The sequence below is a fragment of the Gopherus flavomarginatus genome, chromosome 18, assembly GCF_025201925.1.
Source record: "Gopherus flavomarginatus isolate rGopFla2 chromosome 18, rGopFla2.mat.asm, whole genome shotgun sequence".
NCBI lineage: Eukaryota > Metazoa > Chordata > Testudines > Testudinidae > Gopherus > Gopherus flavomarginatus.
This window is the reverse complement of record NC_066634.1, coordinates 24501788-24516534: the sequence shown is the minus strand read 5'-3', so window position 1 is coordinate 24516534 and position 14747 is coordinate 24501788. Positions and strand designations below refer to the sequence as shown.

The following is a 14747-nucleotide window of genomic DNA, read 5'->3' as shown; positions in this document are numbered from 1 at the left end:
AGGATTGAACTCACAACCCTGGGTTTAGCAGGCCACTGCTCAACCCCCTGAGCTGTCCCTCCCCCAGGCCTGGGCTGCTAACGCCTGGCTCTGGGCATTCTTTGGAACTATGTAGCCCTGCTGCGTTTTTGGTGTCAGTGATACATGTGGCAATGAGTTCCGCATGCTAATTGTGTGTCTGTATCATTCTGCCTTGTGTTGTCCCGCGCGAGGGGTGAACAGCTCTGTCTGATCACCTTGAGGCTGAAACGTTACCAGTTTGTTGTTGTGACTCTGTGCCCACAGCCTGGCTTATTATTGTAGGGTTGTTCCCAAGGGGTCGGTTGGCGGGTCTAATGTGGGGCTGGGCTTACAGAATTTTACTGGGGGGCTGGTGGTTTGGGGCTTTTATAACAGTAACCCTGCAGGGGCGGATGGGCTTCTGTATATCTCCCAGGGTAGCTCATGGGCAGGGCAGAGTTTGCCAGTGCTGAGCATTGCACTAGAACTAGGATGTCCCTCGTGGCACGTACTAGGGTTTATATTCCTGAGTGAGTGCTCTAAAACTAGCTTCCATGTGCTGTTGTGTAGTGTCAGGGCTCCGTAACAACGAGCTGCACTCTGACGGGCCCATTGCTCTCTGCTGATGGCACATCAGCTACTCATCTCCGGGATGCTGTTCGCTCAAACGGCCCCTCCGCCCGGTGTCCGGCTCAAGAGAGAGCAGTGCCCGCCCCTGTTCTCTGGCAAGGCATCTCCTTGCTTTTTCAGAGCATTCCAACTACTTTGGAGTGGATGAGAAGCTGGGACCAGTGGCTGTGAGCATCAGGAGAGAGAAGCTGGAGGATCATAAAGAGTACGGGCCCCAGTATCAGTACAGGATTATCTTCCGGACCAGCGAGGTAGGTCTGGGGCAGCCACGGCTGCGTTCTCCTCCCACGAGCGCGTGCGTGTCTGTATTCCAGATCTAGGGGGACTTTTGAAACAGCCTCTTAAAACCACGTCTGTCGGTCTTGTGTCCGAGGGCCCCCCAGCCTCGTCCCGTGGGGCACAGGCCGGGTTCTGGTAAGCTGTGGCGCTAACCTTCCCAGTGGAGTGTGGCTCTGGGTCCCTCCCTGCAGGTGTGGGGCAGGCAGCAGGGCGTGAACTGCTGGAGGACCAGGCCCGCACTCAGCAGAGCACTACTAGAAGCTGCGTAAGTGCTTTGCTGCAGCTGCCTCTGGACACTGCGTGGGGCGGGCAGGGAGGTTTCCCCCCAAGCACTGCGGTCCTAGGGCTGGAGCGGGGGTGCCCGGACTGCTGTGTGCATGCTAGAGCCCTGGGTTCGAGCACTGGCTGGAAAACCCAGGTTTCAAATGTAGATGCAGAAGCACGGGGTTCCCTAACACAGGCCAGGTGACTTGGGGTCTCTAACCCTGGGCGTACATCCCTGTGCGTAGAGAGACTTTCGAACAGCCCTTGGAATCTGACTGGCCCCCAGCAGAGGGCGCTGTGGCTCACGTTCTGGGAGCCCGGTGACCGTTTCTAGTGCTGCCGCTGGCTGCCGTGTGCAGCGCCCGGCGCAGCTGGGGGCTCCCGTTCCTGGTGCACTCCTGGTCTGGCCTCTGCAATAGCAGGTGCTGAGGGCCCCGCAATGGGCAAAGGGGCTGGCCTGGCAACTCGTTCCCAGGCCAGGTGTGTGGCTCGAATGAAGAGCCAGGTACACCTGCAGTCCGTGCAAGAGGCAGGGAGGCTCCAGAGATTCGCCACCTTTCCGACAGGCAAGCAGAGAGCTGCAGGAGATCCCGAAGAGGGACTGCACTGTTTTATTTGTACACGTAAAAGAAGGGGGGCTCCACGGTGAAGGGGTTTGGCTGGAACCCAGGAGAGAGACACTGTCTGACTTTGGGCACAACTGCATCTCCGTGGGCCTGTTTCCCCCAGTCTGTGAGATGGGGGTGAGGATCCTCCCTTTCTCCCAGTTTGTGTCTGTTTTGTCTACTCAGACTGGGAGCCTCCGAGTCAGGGACTGTCTCTGTCGGGGGCGGGGCCCTGGCCCGGGTCGGGGCTCTAGGCGCTACCTCTTTACAAATCATAAGTGTGCCGAATGCTGACACTTGGCTTTAGTTTTACATTGGCTTGTCTGTTTGGAGACCTTAACGTTGCAGTGGTTCCTGAGGCTGGAAAGCACAGTGTGTTTTCCTAAGAGGAGCTCATCCCCACAGGTTCGCAGAGCCCTTCGCCGGCATGCCAGATCACAAGCACAGCACGCTCCAGGCCTCCCGACACAAAGCCATCTCATTCTTAGTTCCCTGAGCAGGATTTCTGTGGTGAGCTCATGGCTGAAGGTGGCCAGGAGGTCTGCGCACAGACATGCCGGTTCCCAGAGAACAAGATTCTAATGTATCTTCTCCTCTCCCGGCTTCATGTGTTTGGTGCAGCTCGTGACCCTGCGAGGCTCCATCCTGGAGGACGCGATTCCCACCACCACCAAGCACGGGACGGTGCGTGGCCTCCCCCTGAAGGACGTGCTGGAGTATGTGATCCCCGAGCTGAACATCCACTGTCTGCGGCTTGCCATGAACACGCCGAAAATCACGGAGCAGCTCCTGAAACTTGACGAGCAAGGGGTGAGTCGCGTGCGGCAGACGGGCAGTGCTGAGCTGTGCTTCGTGCCCTCTGGGGGTCCTGCTGCCAGCTGGGGGAGACCCGCCCAAGGCTGGCTCAGGGATCGGCATTGAGCTCGGATAGAAGGGGCACAGCATGCAGCCAGTCTGCAAAGGTAGAGAGCTGGTCTCGCAGCAGAGCTAGGCGGTGGGGCTCCGTCCCCTTTCTGATGGGACTCGTGCTCCTAAGTCACCTAGGCCCTCTTGAGCACTCCATCCTCTGGGCTGGGCTGGTGCCTGCTGGTGGGAGATTGGTGAATGAACAGGCGGCGTCTCACCCCCCTTTCCACCCCGCAGCTCTGCAGGAAGCACAAGGTGGGGATCCTGTACTGCAAAGCAGGCCAGAGCTCCGAGGAGGAGATGTACAATAACGAGGAGGCGGGGCCAGCCTTCGAAGAGTTCCTCTCCCTCATTGGGGAGAAGGTCTGTCTGAAAGCCTTCAGCAAGTACGCTGCCCAGCTGGACACCAAGAGTAAGTCCTGGTGCGTGCGGAGCTTGCCAGCACAGCGTACATCTGCACGTGGCTGGGGCAGCACGCAGAGCTCGTCGGCTGGCTCGCCCCTTACACAGTCTCTTCTCTTGCTTTGCTTCGCAGCTGACTCCACCGGCACCCACTCTCTGTATACCACCTATCAGGACTACGAGATCATGTTCCACGTCTCCACGATGCTCCCCTACACGCTCAACAACCGGCAGCAGGTAAACGGCCCGTCGGCTGGCAGAGCCTGCGGGTCTCCAGCGTGCCGAGTCGAGTTCTGCTACGCACCGGCTGTTCTGAGAACCGGTGTCAGCATTCCCCTCACTTCCTTGCCAAATGTCTTTTCAAACTTCCTGGGCTCGGCTGTCAGGCAGCGTGGGCGGGGGAGGATGTTAAGGGTGGTCTGGGTCAGGATCCTGCAGATGTATAAGGAAGGAGAAGCATCCATGCTCTGTTACACGCTCTTCAGTGGATTCATCCTCACGCCCCAGGAGGGGGGCAGTGCTGTCGTCCCTGCTGGATGCGCTGCTGGGAGCTGACGCACAGCCAGACTGAATGACTTGGCCAAGGTCACGTGGGGAGTCTGTGGCAGAGCTGGGAAGAGAACCTGGGTCTCCTGCCCACTGACCCATCCCTCCTGTGTGCTGGGCTGGGGCAAATAGCAGCTGGGATCCTGACAATCTGGGCTTGTAATCGGAGCTAGACGCCTGACTGCCAGGAACTGACCTGAGTCTCGATACCTTTCCCCGTCTGCAACGGAGCCGTGCCGTGGGCACAGAGAGCTTGGCTTGAGAGCAATCTGCTGGGCTCCCCACAAAGCCAGCGGTGATTGTGGCTCTGGCACGGCAGAGTCCTTCCACGTGCTCTGGCGGGGAGAGCACAGCAGCGTGGTGCTCGCTGGTGTGGGAGGTGAAGGGTGATCCCACTCTCCATGCAGCTGCCAGCGGCCCAGGTTCTCCAAGGGGGATTTGCTTTAACATTTCAAATCTTGTGGCTACGTCTCTGTGCTGGGTCAGGCCTGGTTCTCCTGCCTGCTTCTCCTCTCACCGTCTGACCAACTGGCAAGGTCCCCCGGAGCCTTTGTCCTCTGCCTCGCCCCTGTTTGCTTGTTAACCCTGTCTGTCCTCGGCACCCGGGGCACTAACACGTCTTTGTTCTTACCTCGGTAGCTACTAAGGAAGCGGCACATAGGAAACGACATAGTCACAATCATCTTCCAGGAGCCTGGAGCATTGCCTTTCACCCCCCAGAATATCCGCTCTCACTTCCAGCATGTCTTTATTATTGTCAGAGTCCACGGCCCTTGCACTGATAACGTTTGCTATAGGTAAGCCTGGCCTGCTGCTAACCCACCCACCGTTAGCTTTCAGACACCTGCCAGCCCCTTGGCTTTGTGCACCGGGATGGTGCTGTCAGCTCCGCTGCTCAGCCGGCCGCAGGTGCTGAGGTGGAAGGATGCCTGTTTGTGCTGGCGAGGCTCTGACCCGAGGTCTCAGGTTGGCTGTGGGAGCAAACTTGAGGGAATTCTACGGGCAGTCACTGGGTCGGGGAGGTGTCAGTGGCTTGAGTTAATGCTTCTCCTCTCGTTCTGCTCTGGGGAGAGTTGCAGCTGTGGCAACCCCTAGCATCCAGAGAGCTGCTGCCAGGCGCCGGGAATCGCTCCAGGTAGATTGGGGCCACGGGTCTTGGTGCCCTACTTGGAGGTGCATTTCAGGGGTCCGTGTTTCAGCATGTGCCGAGCACCCGCCCCCCAAAAGGCATCTTCCTTTGGGCACACAGAAATCCCTAGCTGGTTTTCACACCTAGCCTGACCTGGGAAGACACAGGCTGTGTCCTGGAGCTGCTGCGCTAGCAGGAGACCTCTCTTCTAAACAGTTTTTCTCCTCCCCTTCGTTCCCTAAGCATGGCTGTGACCAGATCCAAAGATGCTCCACCCTTCGGCCCCGCCATCCCCAGCGGCGGCGTCACCTTCCGCAAGTCTGACATCTTTAGAGACTTCTTACTGGCCAAGGTGATCAATGCCGAGAACGCCGCGCACAAGTCTGACAAGTTCCACACCATGGCGACACGCACCAGGCAGGAGTACCTGAAGGACCTGGCGGAGAACTGCGTCACTAACACGCCCATCGACTCCACGGGGAAATTCAACCTGATCTCCCTGACTTCCAAGAAGAAGGAGAAGATGAAGGCGCGGGTGGGGGCGGAGCAGCACAGCAGCGGGGCCATCGCCTGGCGCGTCTCAGCCCAGGACTTTGCCCAGGGGGTGGAGATTGAGTGCATCTTGGCCATCTCCAGCGAGTTCATCGTCCTGCTGGACCTCGGCACCAAGGAGGTGGTGTTCAACTGCTTCTGTGGGGATGTGATTGGTTGGACTCCCGACCCCAGCACCCTTCGGATCTTCTACGGCAGAGGGGACCACGTCTCCATCCAGGCCGCAGACAGCAGCCCCGAGGACATCAAGGAGATCGTGCAGCGACTCAAGGTAAGAGCTAAGCTGGCTGGTGTCTTAGTGTCACGCCCGGGGGCCCCGTTGTGCTGGGAGCTGCGCAGAGACCTTCACACCTAATAGATGAGATGGACGAAGGGGGTGAGAGGGGAGGTAGAGACTGTCCAAGGGGGGACACACCAGATCAGTGGCACAGCTGGGGATAGAACCCAGGAGTCCTGGCTCCCAGCCCCCCTGCTCTAACCACCAGGCCCCACTCCCCTCCTAGAGCTGGGAACAGAACCCAGGAGTCCTGGCTTCCAGCCCCCTGCTCTGACCACCAGACCCCACACTCTTCCCAGGGCACTGAATGCCGGCCATGAGCGCAGCAGGACACGGGTTTGCACACGCCTTGTTAGAGGGGCTGCCCACAACCAGCTGATCCCCACGGCGTGAGCAGCAGCAAAGTGGCTCCCCAGGGCGCTCGCTGTTAGCTCTCTGTCAAGCCTGGTGACTGCGAGGAAGGCACAGGGCAGCGTTTAGTGAAAAACACCAGTAAAATGCACCTGTATTGTGGCAGAGGAGTGTGAGCAGGGTGCAGAGCCTGTCTGTGAAACCTGGACATCCACACTGGGCACGAGGTCAGACCGCCCCACATCCGAGCAGGCTCCCTGCTGCAGCCAGGCCAAGCAAACAGGCTCTGTCCCTATACGACAGGGGGTCTCAAACTGGAGGTCAGGACCCCTCAGGGGGTCGCAAGCTGTCAACCTCCACCCCAAACTCTGCTTTGCCTCCAGCAGTTAGAATGGTGTTAAATATCTAGAAAAGGTTTTTAATTTATAAGGGGTCGCCAGTAAAAAAGCTTGAGACCCACTGCTCTACGAGCTCCTGAGCCCTTGGCAGCAGTGTAGGGGCGTGGAGCAGGAGAAAGCCGGCACCAAATGAGATGCTGAGGCCGCAAGCTGGTTTCAGCCCAAGCTGCATCCAAACAGATGGCGCCGGGGGGGTCAGGTCTCTGCATTGCCAGGTGTGGTGACAGCTCCCTCACCAAACCGCAGGTCGTGACCTCAGGCTGTGAGACGGTTGACATGACCCTGCGGAGAAACGGGCTGGGCCAGCTCGGTTTCCACGTGAAGTATGACGGGACGGTGGCCGAGGTGGAGGACTACGGCTTTGCGTGGCAGGCGGGGCTCCGGCAGGGCAGCCGGCTGGTGGAGATCTGTAAAGTCGCCGTGGTGACGCTGTCCCATGACCAGATGATCGACCTGTTGCGGACCTCGGTCACGGTGAAAGTGGTCATCATCCCGCCCCATGAGGACGGTGTCCCTCGCAGGTACTGCCCCCCGCGTGCCGGCGCCCGCGCTCTGCCCCAAGGGGCTGATAGAAGAGTTTGAAACACCTTTCCCAGCCGGCCTGGTGCAGTGCTGGGGGCCTCGCTTAGCAAGGTGCGGTGATGCCAGGGCTCCACCGCGGCTTGGGGGAGCCGACCTGCTATTAAGCTTTCATTAAAAGGGAGCGTATATTGACGGGAGCACAGACGGGGGGGCCCACTGCGATCTGGCTCCGCCCCCTGGGGCAGTGGCTGGCAGAGGGCTGGGTCGGGCCATGAGCCTGGCTAACCCCTGAGGCTGAGAGCTGACTGGGGGGGAGCGTTGCTCAGAGTTTGTCTGGCTTTGATAGGGTTAAGTTGGGCCCATTTATGAACCGATTTGCATGTGGCCCCTGCAGCTTTCTCTGTGCTTTGACTTCTAAGCCGTGCCTGCTCTGCGGCTGTGCAGGGCAAGTTCAGACAGTGATAAACTTGTCGCCAGCTTCTCCTCCCAAATCAAACCCCAACCCGGCCGTGGACCGAGCTCTGCACACGAACGGTGGCTCCTGGAGTGGTAGCGTGTTGCAGGGATGTTTTCTGCTCGGAAGCCAGACGGCTGATGTCTTAGAGCAGGGTGCAGGTACCGTAATGGCCACAGCTAAAGGGGAGTTGTGCAAAGTTGGTTCCTGCGCTAGGAGTGGGGAGCAAGGGGCTGGCTCGAGCGCTGACTCGCCAGCCCAGGGCTGTGCAATGACCTTGCTGTGCCACAGGCCCCAGTGTGGAGCGTCAGGGCTTGTTTCTCAGTCAGGCGCTGGATTGCAGCTAAAGGGCCGCCTGCAGCAAGCTGCCCGGGGCGATGTACAGCGTGGAGCGTGCGCCTGGGCTGGGTGAAGTCACTGGGATTTGAACCCCGAGTCTCTCAGGGCCCGTGTACACTGGGGAGGCAGACGTGTTAAGGACGGGCTCTCAAGGCCATCCGAGCCCCCGGCTCCACACGGCCGCACTGCTGTTAGCGCCTCCCAGGAGAGAGCTCAGCGTAGCGTACGTGGAGAGTGGGCGATGCCCTGCCGTGCTCCCAGGAGTGAGTGTCAGCACCTGGGCTGCCTCGCTCGAGCGCTCCTTTCTGCTTGTGCTGAGAGGCACTTTGCTCAGCCAGCCGAAGGGCCCAGCTAAAGTGTGGTGGGATTTGCCATCCGCTAAGGTGCCCGTGCTCACTCCCTGGCCATTGATTACCTCGCCCGGCAGGGAACCCTTGTAACCTCTGGCAGAGCGCAGTTAGGACCGTGACAGCTGGATTCCTCCAAACCCGTTGCCGTTTCGCTTAGGCCTGACCTTCCCACGGCGGGTGGGAAACCTGTCAGTGGCCGGGTTTCAGTGGGAAGGGCTGTTACCACTCACCGCTGTAGGGGGGGGAGGGGTGCAGTGCACGCCCCTCCAAGAGCCACGAGGGAGCCTGGCCTGAGACGCGCCCCAGCGGGCAGGGTTTTGTCCGTCCGTCTTTAGGTTCCTACATCCTGGTTTTTCCCATGTGTGGCTAAGTAGGTCACCTCCTCCGTTCCAGCTGCCTGTGCGTCGTCCTAGCAAGTAGCAGGGAGATGCTGCCACTGACACAATGGTGTGCGATTAAACGGGCTGAGCCAGTGTGGGGAACGCAGCACAATCTCCAAGGAGCAGCGCCTCTGCCCCCCACTGCTGCACGGGCGGGGGGGCCACGCAGTGTCCTTCGCCCCTTGGCAGGGGAAGAGGTGGCGTTAGCTGCCCGTCCCATCGCTCATGCAGAGAATCTCGCATGCCAGCAGCGAGTTGTGTTTGCTTTTCAGGGGATGGGCCGAGTCCTTCGAAATGAGCAGCGTGGAGCACAAGGCAGAGCTGGAGAGAGTTCCCACGGGGCACCGCCCGCCGTACCGCAGCAACTCGGCATGGCAATGGAGTGGGCCTGCCTCCCACAACTCCTCGCAGGCAGCCAAGTGGACAGAGCCCCCACCCCTCAGCCATGCCCAGTCTCTCACGAGGCCCCACAAACAGACCTCCGTCGTCCCGTACCGCGAGCCGCAGCCCCTGCACAGCAAGAGGTAAGGCGGGGCATGGGGCTGAGCTGCAGGGGGCGGAGGCAGAGGGGCAGTCCGTGGGGTGTGGAGGCCAGGGGGACCTGTGGGTGGGGACTGAACGATGTGGAGCCCGAGCAAATGAGAGCCGTGGCGCACAAGGCTGACACTGGTCAGTACGTGAGGCTTTCAGAAATGGCTCGTGCATACATCTGAGCCCTGCGGTGCCCCCCAGCTGTGTGGCTGTGACTGTCCCTCAGCAGGTTCACCCTCCTGCCTGAGCCGGGGTCCTGCGGTGGGTGGAGCAGGCTGTGAAAAGAGGGCCTAGCAGACAACACTTGCAAGAGGTGGTAGAAATCTGCCTCTTCCAAGGTGGTTACCGCAGGGTGTGGCGGGCTCCTCTTGGACTGTCTTGAACGCTGGGATTCCAGCGGTTGGGGGCAGATTGAACCAGCAGCCTTTGATCTTGCTCCCGAGGGACACCTGCGGTGCGAGCCTGGTGTGCAGTCCCCAGCCTGCGTTAGCCACGCCCTGAGCCAAGCCAGCGGGGTTACAGGCTGCTCATGGTGATCAGCCATTTGCCTTTTGCATCCCAGCTCCCTTCCGGTGTGGGGGTCTGTTCAGTACGGACTCCTGAGAACTGAAGTGGGCCAGCGGCTCCCAAGCGGCATTGCCCGTCGAGTCCTCTGGGGACCCCTTTTGAATTACTGTCTCGTTCTCTCCAGCTGAGAACGGGAAGCAAGAACCAGGAATGTGGTTAGCCGGGGTGGCTAGCAGCGCGGGGGGTGGGGGGGTTGAGCCGGGACAGCCCCAGCGGTAGCATCCAGTGGTGCTCCATGTCACTCGCCAGGTCTCCTGCATGCAGGGGTGTGTTAGGGTTGGGAGGAAGTGTCACCTGCCATTCACCAAAGGATGAACGTGCGTGTACGCGTACACACACGCACCCCAGGGACCGCCCTCTGCACTGTCCATGTTCTCCAGCTGTCACACTGGTCAGCATTTGCCTTGCCCAAGGCTCCACACTTTCTGGGCTGATTGTTCTGCTCTCTCGGCTTGTTGCTGCGGGAGGAAGTGCACAGCGCTGGGCTGGGTTTCTGGGAGATGTTGGGATCTTTAGGACAGACCAAGCACTGAAAGCCTCTTTCTCTGCATGCGTCTCTTTGACCCAGGCCAGTTAGCTTCCCTGAGACGCCGCACACCGCCGCCTCCTCTCCAGCGGGGACAGAGAGGGGCCAGCCATATCGGCAGCTGTCGGGCAGCTTCTCGACTCCAGGTTCTGGAGGAATGGCTTACACCCGCTATAAGCCGTCCCCAGAAAGGTAGGCTAAGGAATGAGACGGTGCTAACCTCTCCACCCTGCTGCACGAGTCTGATAGCCCGTCCAACTGCCGGCAAGCCTGGAGCGATGTCGGGGGGCGTCTCTTGTCACTATGTCCCGTATTGCACAGAGGGGATCTCCCATTGCCAGCAATGAACCTCCCTGCTCCCCTCTGAGCCCTGGCCAGAACAGAGCACTTGGGCCAAGCAAGCCGGGAAGTGGCAACGCTGTTTCAGCAGGAGGGGAGGCATGAGAGAGCTGGCGGCGCGTCATTCTCACGGCCAGTTACTGCAGCTCTTGCTCTGCTCTGGCTCAGCAAAACTCCTCCCCACTGAAAGTCCAGAGAGTCCTGTCCGGTGCTGGGTCAGGGCGCGCTGGAGTCCAGCGGCCGGGTGCCGCCCCCCTTGCTGTAGAATGTCAAGTGTTCAGGATGATGGGAGCAGCTGCCTCAGAGCTGGGTGCCGTGCAGTGGCCTGTTACAGGAGTTACCCTTCCTTTCTGCGCTGTCCCTGTCCCTCTGCCCGCCTGGTGAGCCCCGGCAGCCTTTACCCGAGCTACCTGCCTCTCGGTCTGGCTAAGAGCAGGGTGTGTTTTTATAATGGGGTCCACAGAGCACGGCTGCAGGACATGCAGGGATCCACTCACCAGCCTCCTCGTGGTAGCATTCGCTTGGGGTAGCTGTGCTCAGTAGCCTCGAGCCAGCCAGGGAAACACCCTGGGGTGGATTATTGGGGGTGCTGGGTACCCCTTCAGCCAGCCGGGGAAACGCTGTAGCTGATGGTCCTTAATAGGCCATCAAGCAGGCTAGGCAGAGCTGACACCAACTTGTCTGCAGTGTGTCATGGAGTCCCCGGGCGATGCTCTGGAACTGCTCCCCACCAAGCCAGGCAGGACTTTGGGGAGCCTCCTCTCCCTTGGAGCAGACTTGTTCAGGGCAAGAAGCTCCCACGGCTTCACCTCCTGGGTCTCTCCTTGGAGCATTCAGCATCCTCTGCCCCTCCGTGCGCTTTCCACAGTGAGTCACCCCAGCGGGGTCCTGGGGGGGCCACAGGGTCCTGCCCCCCCCACTGTGCAGTCAGACGTGACTCTCAGCCAGCCAGTAACACAGAGGTTTATTTGATGACAGGAACAGGGTCTAAAACAGAGCTTGTAGGTACCACGAACCGGACCCCTCGACCGGGTCCATTCTGGGGGGCAGTGAGCCAGACCCCCCACGTCTGCATTTCACTCCTCGTCCCCAGCCAGCTCCAGACTAACAACCTCCTTCCAGCCCCTCCTCTCTGCTCAGCTCCTTTCCCGGGCCAGGAGGTCACCTGATCTCTTTGTCTCCAACACCTTCAGTTGGCACCTTTGCAGGGGAGCGGCCCAGGCCATCAGCTTCTAGGAGACAGAGTGTCAGGCATTTAGGGGCACTGGCCCTTTGCTCTGCAGCAATCATACACCCTTAGCCCCCCTCCTGGATACTTAAGAACTGCACAGGGGACACTGAGGCACCAACACAGTATTCAGAGCAAACATTAAAAACATTCTCAGTTTGTCACATGTCTCCCCCCTTTGAGACCGAACTGAGCGAGGTCACTCCAGCCAGTGACCTGGGGAAGTTTGAACCCAGCAAGGTTCCCATGGATGCACCAGCATCTCTCCCATTCCTCGGTGTGAGTTACACCAGGACAGTCCAGTCTCACACCCTCCCTTAGGTCGGGGGTGCTTGATGGCACTCACAGGCCGCATGTGGGAAGGTTTATGCAGCCACACCCTTTGCCACCCCAGTACCCCTGGGGTTCAAACTGGGATGGGGTCTTTTCCCAGTGCTCTGGGCTGCTATTCGGGCCCTCTTGGTTAAGAGCCCCCATCTTGGGCCTTGGCCAGCTCTGGGCTTGGGCAGCCGCTCCCCACCTTGTGTCCCAGATACAACACCTCTGCCGTCGCCACCTTACGCTTTCCAGCTTTTACCGTCAATCCCACCTCCTTGAGGCAGCCCAGCCCCCTCTTCACCTGGGACACCTGTTCCTCCCAGGTCTGGCTAAAGATGCACATGTTATCAGTGTCTGCCAGGGCCAAGGTCTCCATCGCCCTCTGCTTGTCTAGAATCTCCCCAGGCCTAGGCATGGGGTCGGCATCGGACACTGTGATGGCTTTAAGCTTCTGATAGCCCCCACAAAACCAGATCATCCTGTCTCCCTTGGGGGCCAGCCCCACGGGTGAGGCCCATGGCCTGTAAGACGGCTGGATCCCATCTAAAGCCAGCAGGTCCTTGACCTCTCTCTCCAGGTTCTGGGCTGCTTTCCCAGTGACTCTGAATGGGGAACACCTGATGGGGAGATTGGCTCCCACCTCAAGGAAGAGATCCCCCAGGGGGTCTTCCCCCTTCTCCATCCAGTCCTCCCCCTTCAGGTCCAGGGGTCCCCTCACTCTCCTCCCATCCAGCAGCTCGAACGGGAAGAACCCTGTGGATTCCTGGGGCACCACCAGCTGCCTTCCGATTCCCCCCAGTTCTACTCCCCCTTGGGGAGCCCATTCCCAGGACAGGAATCCCTTCTCCTGCAGGACTCTGTCCCTGCAGCCTTCCCCAAGGGGGTTTGCAGCACTGTGGCCAGCAAGTTCCGTCAGCTTCTCCAAGGAGGGATCCCTCTGCAGCTGGGTCTGGGATTCAGCAGCTGGGGCAAGGAGTGGGACCTGCTCCCTCTCGCTGGCTGGGCCTGGGGTCACAGCCCCCCTGAGCCCTGTCCCTGGTAGCTCCCTCCCTGCTGTGTAATCACTTCCCAGCAGCACGTCTGGACCAGGCAAACCTGTTTGTTTGGCAGCTGACTTGCCCTGCCTGGGTGTCCCTGCACTCAGATGGGATCTCAGCTCCCCCCGTGCTCAGCGTTGCCCTTGCTGTCCCAGTGGGGGCAGGCAGCGAGCTCTCTGCTCTGGTCCCAGCATCAGAGCCAGCGTGAGCCCCCTCTCCAGTGTGCAGGGGGGCGGGGAGCATCTCTCCCTCCCACTCAGCCCCAGGGGGCTGGTTACAGGTAGGCAGGTATCCTGAGCCCAGCAGCCCCTGCCAGCCAGGTTATTTGCATTTTCACTGACCATTTCCATCCTAGCCAGTTGGTTCCCTGGATTTTAATTCAAACCCTCGGCCGTTACAGGAGCAGGGCCTGGATCCTGTCCCAAAGAGACACAGTCACCCCCCAACAGGGCCTCCCAGCCGATATCCTGGAGAACCTCAACTACCAGCCAGCCTGACCCCTCCTGGGTCTGCACAGGGATCTGGGCCATAGGCAGGGTGAGAGACTTCACCCCAGGGACCTTCACCCAGGTCCCACAGTCCCTCAGCACCTGCGGCTGCACCACCACAGTTCTTGCTGTTCCCGGGTCTTGCCGCCCCAGGTGTGTTTCCTCACTGACCCCTGGGCAGCCCCCTGTCTCTCTCCGCTCCACCATCGCCAGTCCATGCTGCTGCTGCTTCTCCTGCAGCTTTTCCTCGGGCTCTTGCTCTCTCTCATGGTCCTCTCGCTCTCTCAGGCTCTGCTCCCATCCCATCTGTCTCCAATCTCCTGATGGGGAACCCGATCGTGAAGACCCTCATCTGGTTGCGGACCAGACTCCCGGGGATGCCTGGTTGCTGCTCCAGCTGCTCCCAGATCCTCTTGTAGCCCCATCTGGGTCAGGAATCTGCTCTTCAGAGCGGTCCTCCTCCTCCAACTGCACGATTAACTGTGCCTTGGTGAACGTCCCCATGCGTAACCCTCTCTTTGTGCACAGGATCACAACGTCCTTCTTAAGGAGATGGTGATAGGCCATCACTTCACTGTTCCCAAGTTGCTCTGGACTCACAGGCCTGTGTGCTCTTGGCTCTCCCATGGTTTCCAGGAAGAACCCCTGGTGTGCCAGCCTCCACAGACACCCCCTGACCAAGAGCAGGGGGGGCGGGTCAGGACGGGCCCTGCACAGACACCCCCTGAGGGAGAGCGGGGGGGACCCCGTCAGGCCGGGCGCTGCACAGACACCCCCTGACTGAGAATGGGGGGGTGGGGTCAGACCGGGCGCTGCACAGACACCCCCTGAGGGAGAGCAGGGGGGGACCCCATCAGGCCAGGCACTGCACAGACACCCCCTGACCAAGAACGATGGGGTGGGGTCAGGCCGGGCGTTGCACAGACACCCCCTGAGGGAGAGTGGGAACCCTGCTGGGCTGGGTGCTGCACAGCCACACAGTGAGACCCAGACCCTGCCCCAGAGGGCTCCCCATGGAACCGCCACGTTCTAGCGCCGCTGAGGGAAATGTAACCTTCTAGCCCCGACCGAGCGGACTGCTAATGAACCGGCTCCAGTGCGGAAGCCGCTGCGGCACGTGACTTCAGGGCGTGGGCATGTGGTGAGGAAAGGCCCAGCTGCACCCTGCTCCTCAGAGAGCACTGGGGGGGGGTCTCCTGTCCAATTGCTCTCCGCGAATCCCCAGCAACGAGCCGTTCTCTGTCCCCCGCCTCAGACGGGCGGGCTGTGGTCTTCGGCCATCCGTTGCCTGCACGCTGCCCCCAGGCAATGGCTGGTGTACCCTGGTGA

At 60.2% G+C, this 14747-nt stretch overlaps 1 protein-coding gene across 50 annotated transcripts in view; it reads left to right on the top strand.

The window, feature by feature from the left end:
* SIPA1L3 (signal induced proliferation associated 1 like 3) overlaps positions 1 to 14747 on the top strand; it is a 113530-nt gene that overhangs the window by 79179 nt on the left and 19604 nt on the right. For all 50 annotated transcript variants that reach the window (XM_050928368.1, XM_050928358.1, XM_050928382.1 and 47 more), the window contains 9 exons: positions 751 to 881; positions 2400 to 2588; positions 2922 to 3096; positions 3220 to 3323; positions 4272 to 4429; positions 5005 to 5584; positions 6586 to 6860; positions 8657 to 8908; positions 10051 to 10200. In XM_050928368.1, coding sequence (XP_050784325.1) covers positions 751 to 881; positions 2400 to 2588; positions 2922 to 3096; positions 3220 to 3323; positions 4272 to 4429; positions 5005 to 5584; positions 6586 to 6860; positions 8657 to 8908; positions 10051 to 10200 — 2014 coding nt within the window. The remainder of the gene's footprint in view (positions 1 to 750; positions 882 to 2399; positions 2589 to 2921; positions 3097 to 3219; positions 3324 to 4271; positions 4430 to 5004; positions 5585 to 6585; positions 6861 to 8656; positions 8909 to 10050; positions 10201 to 14747) is intronic.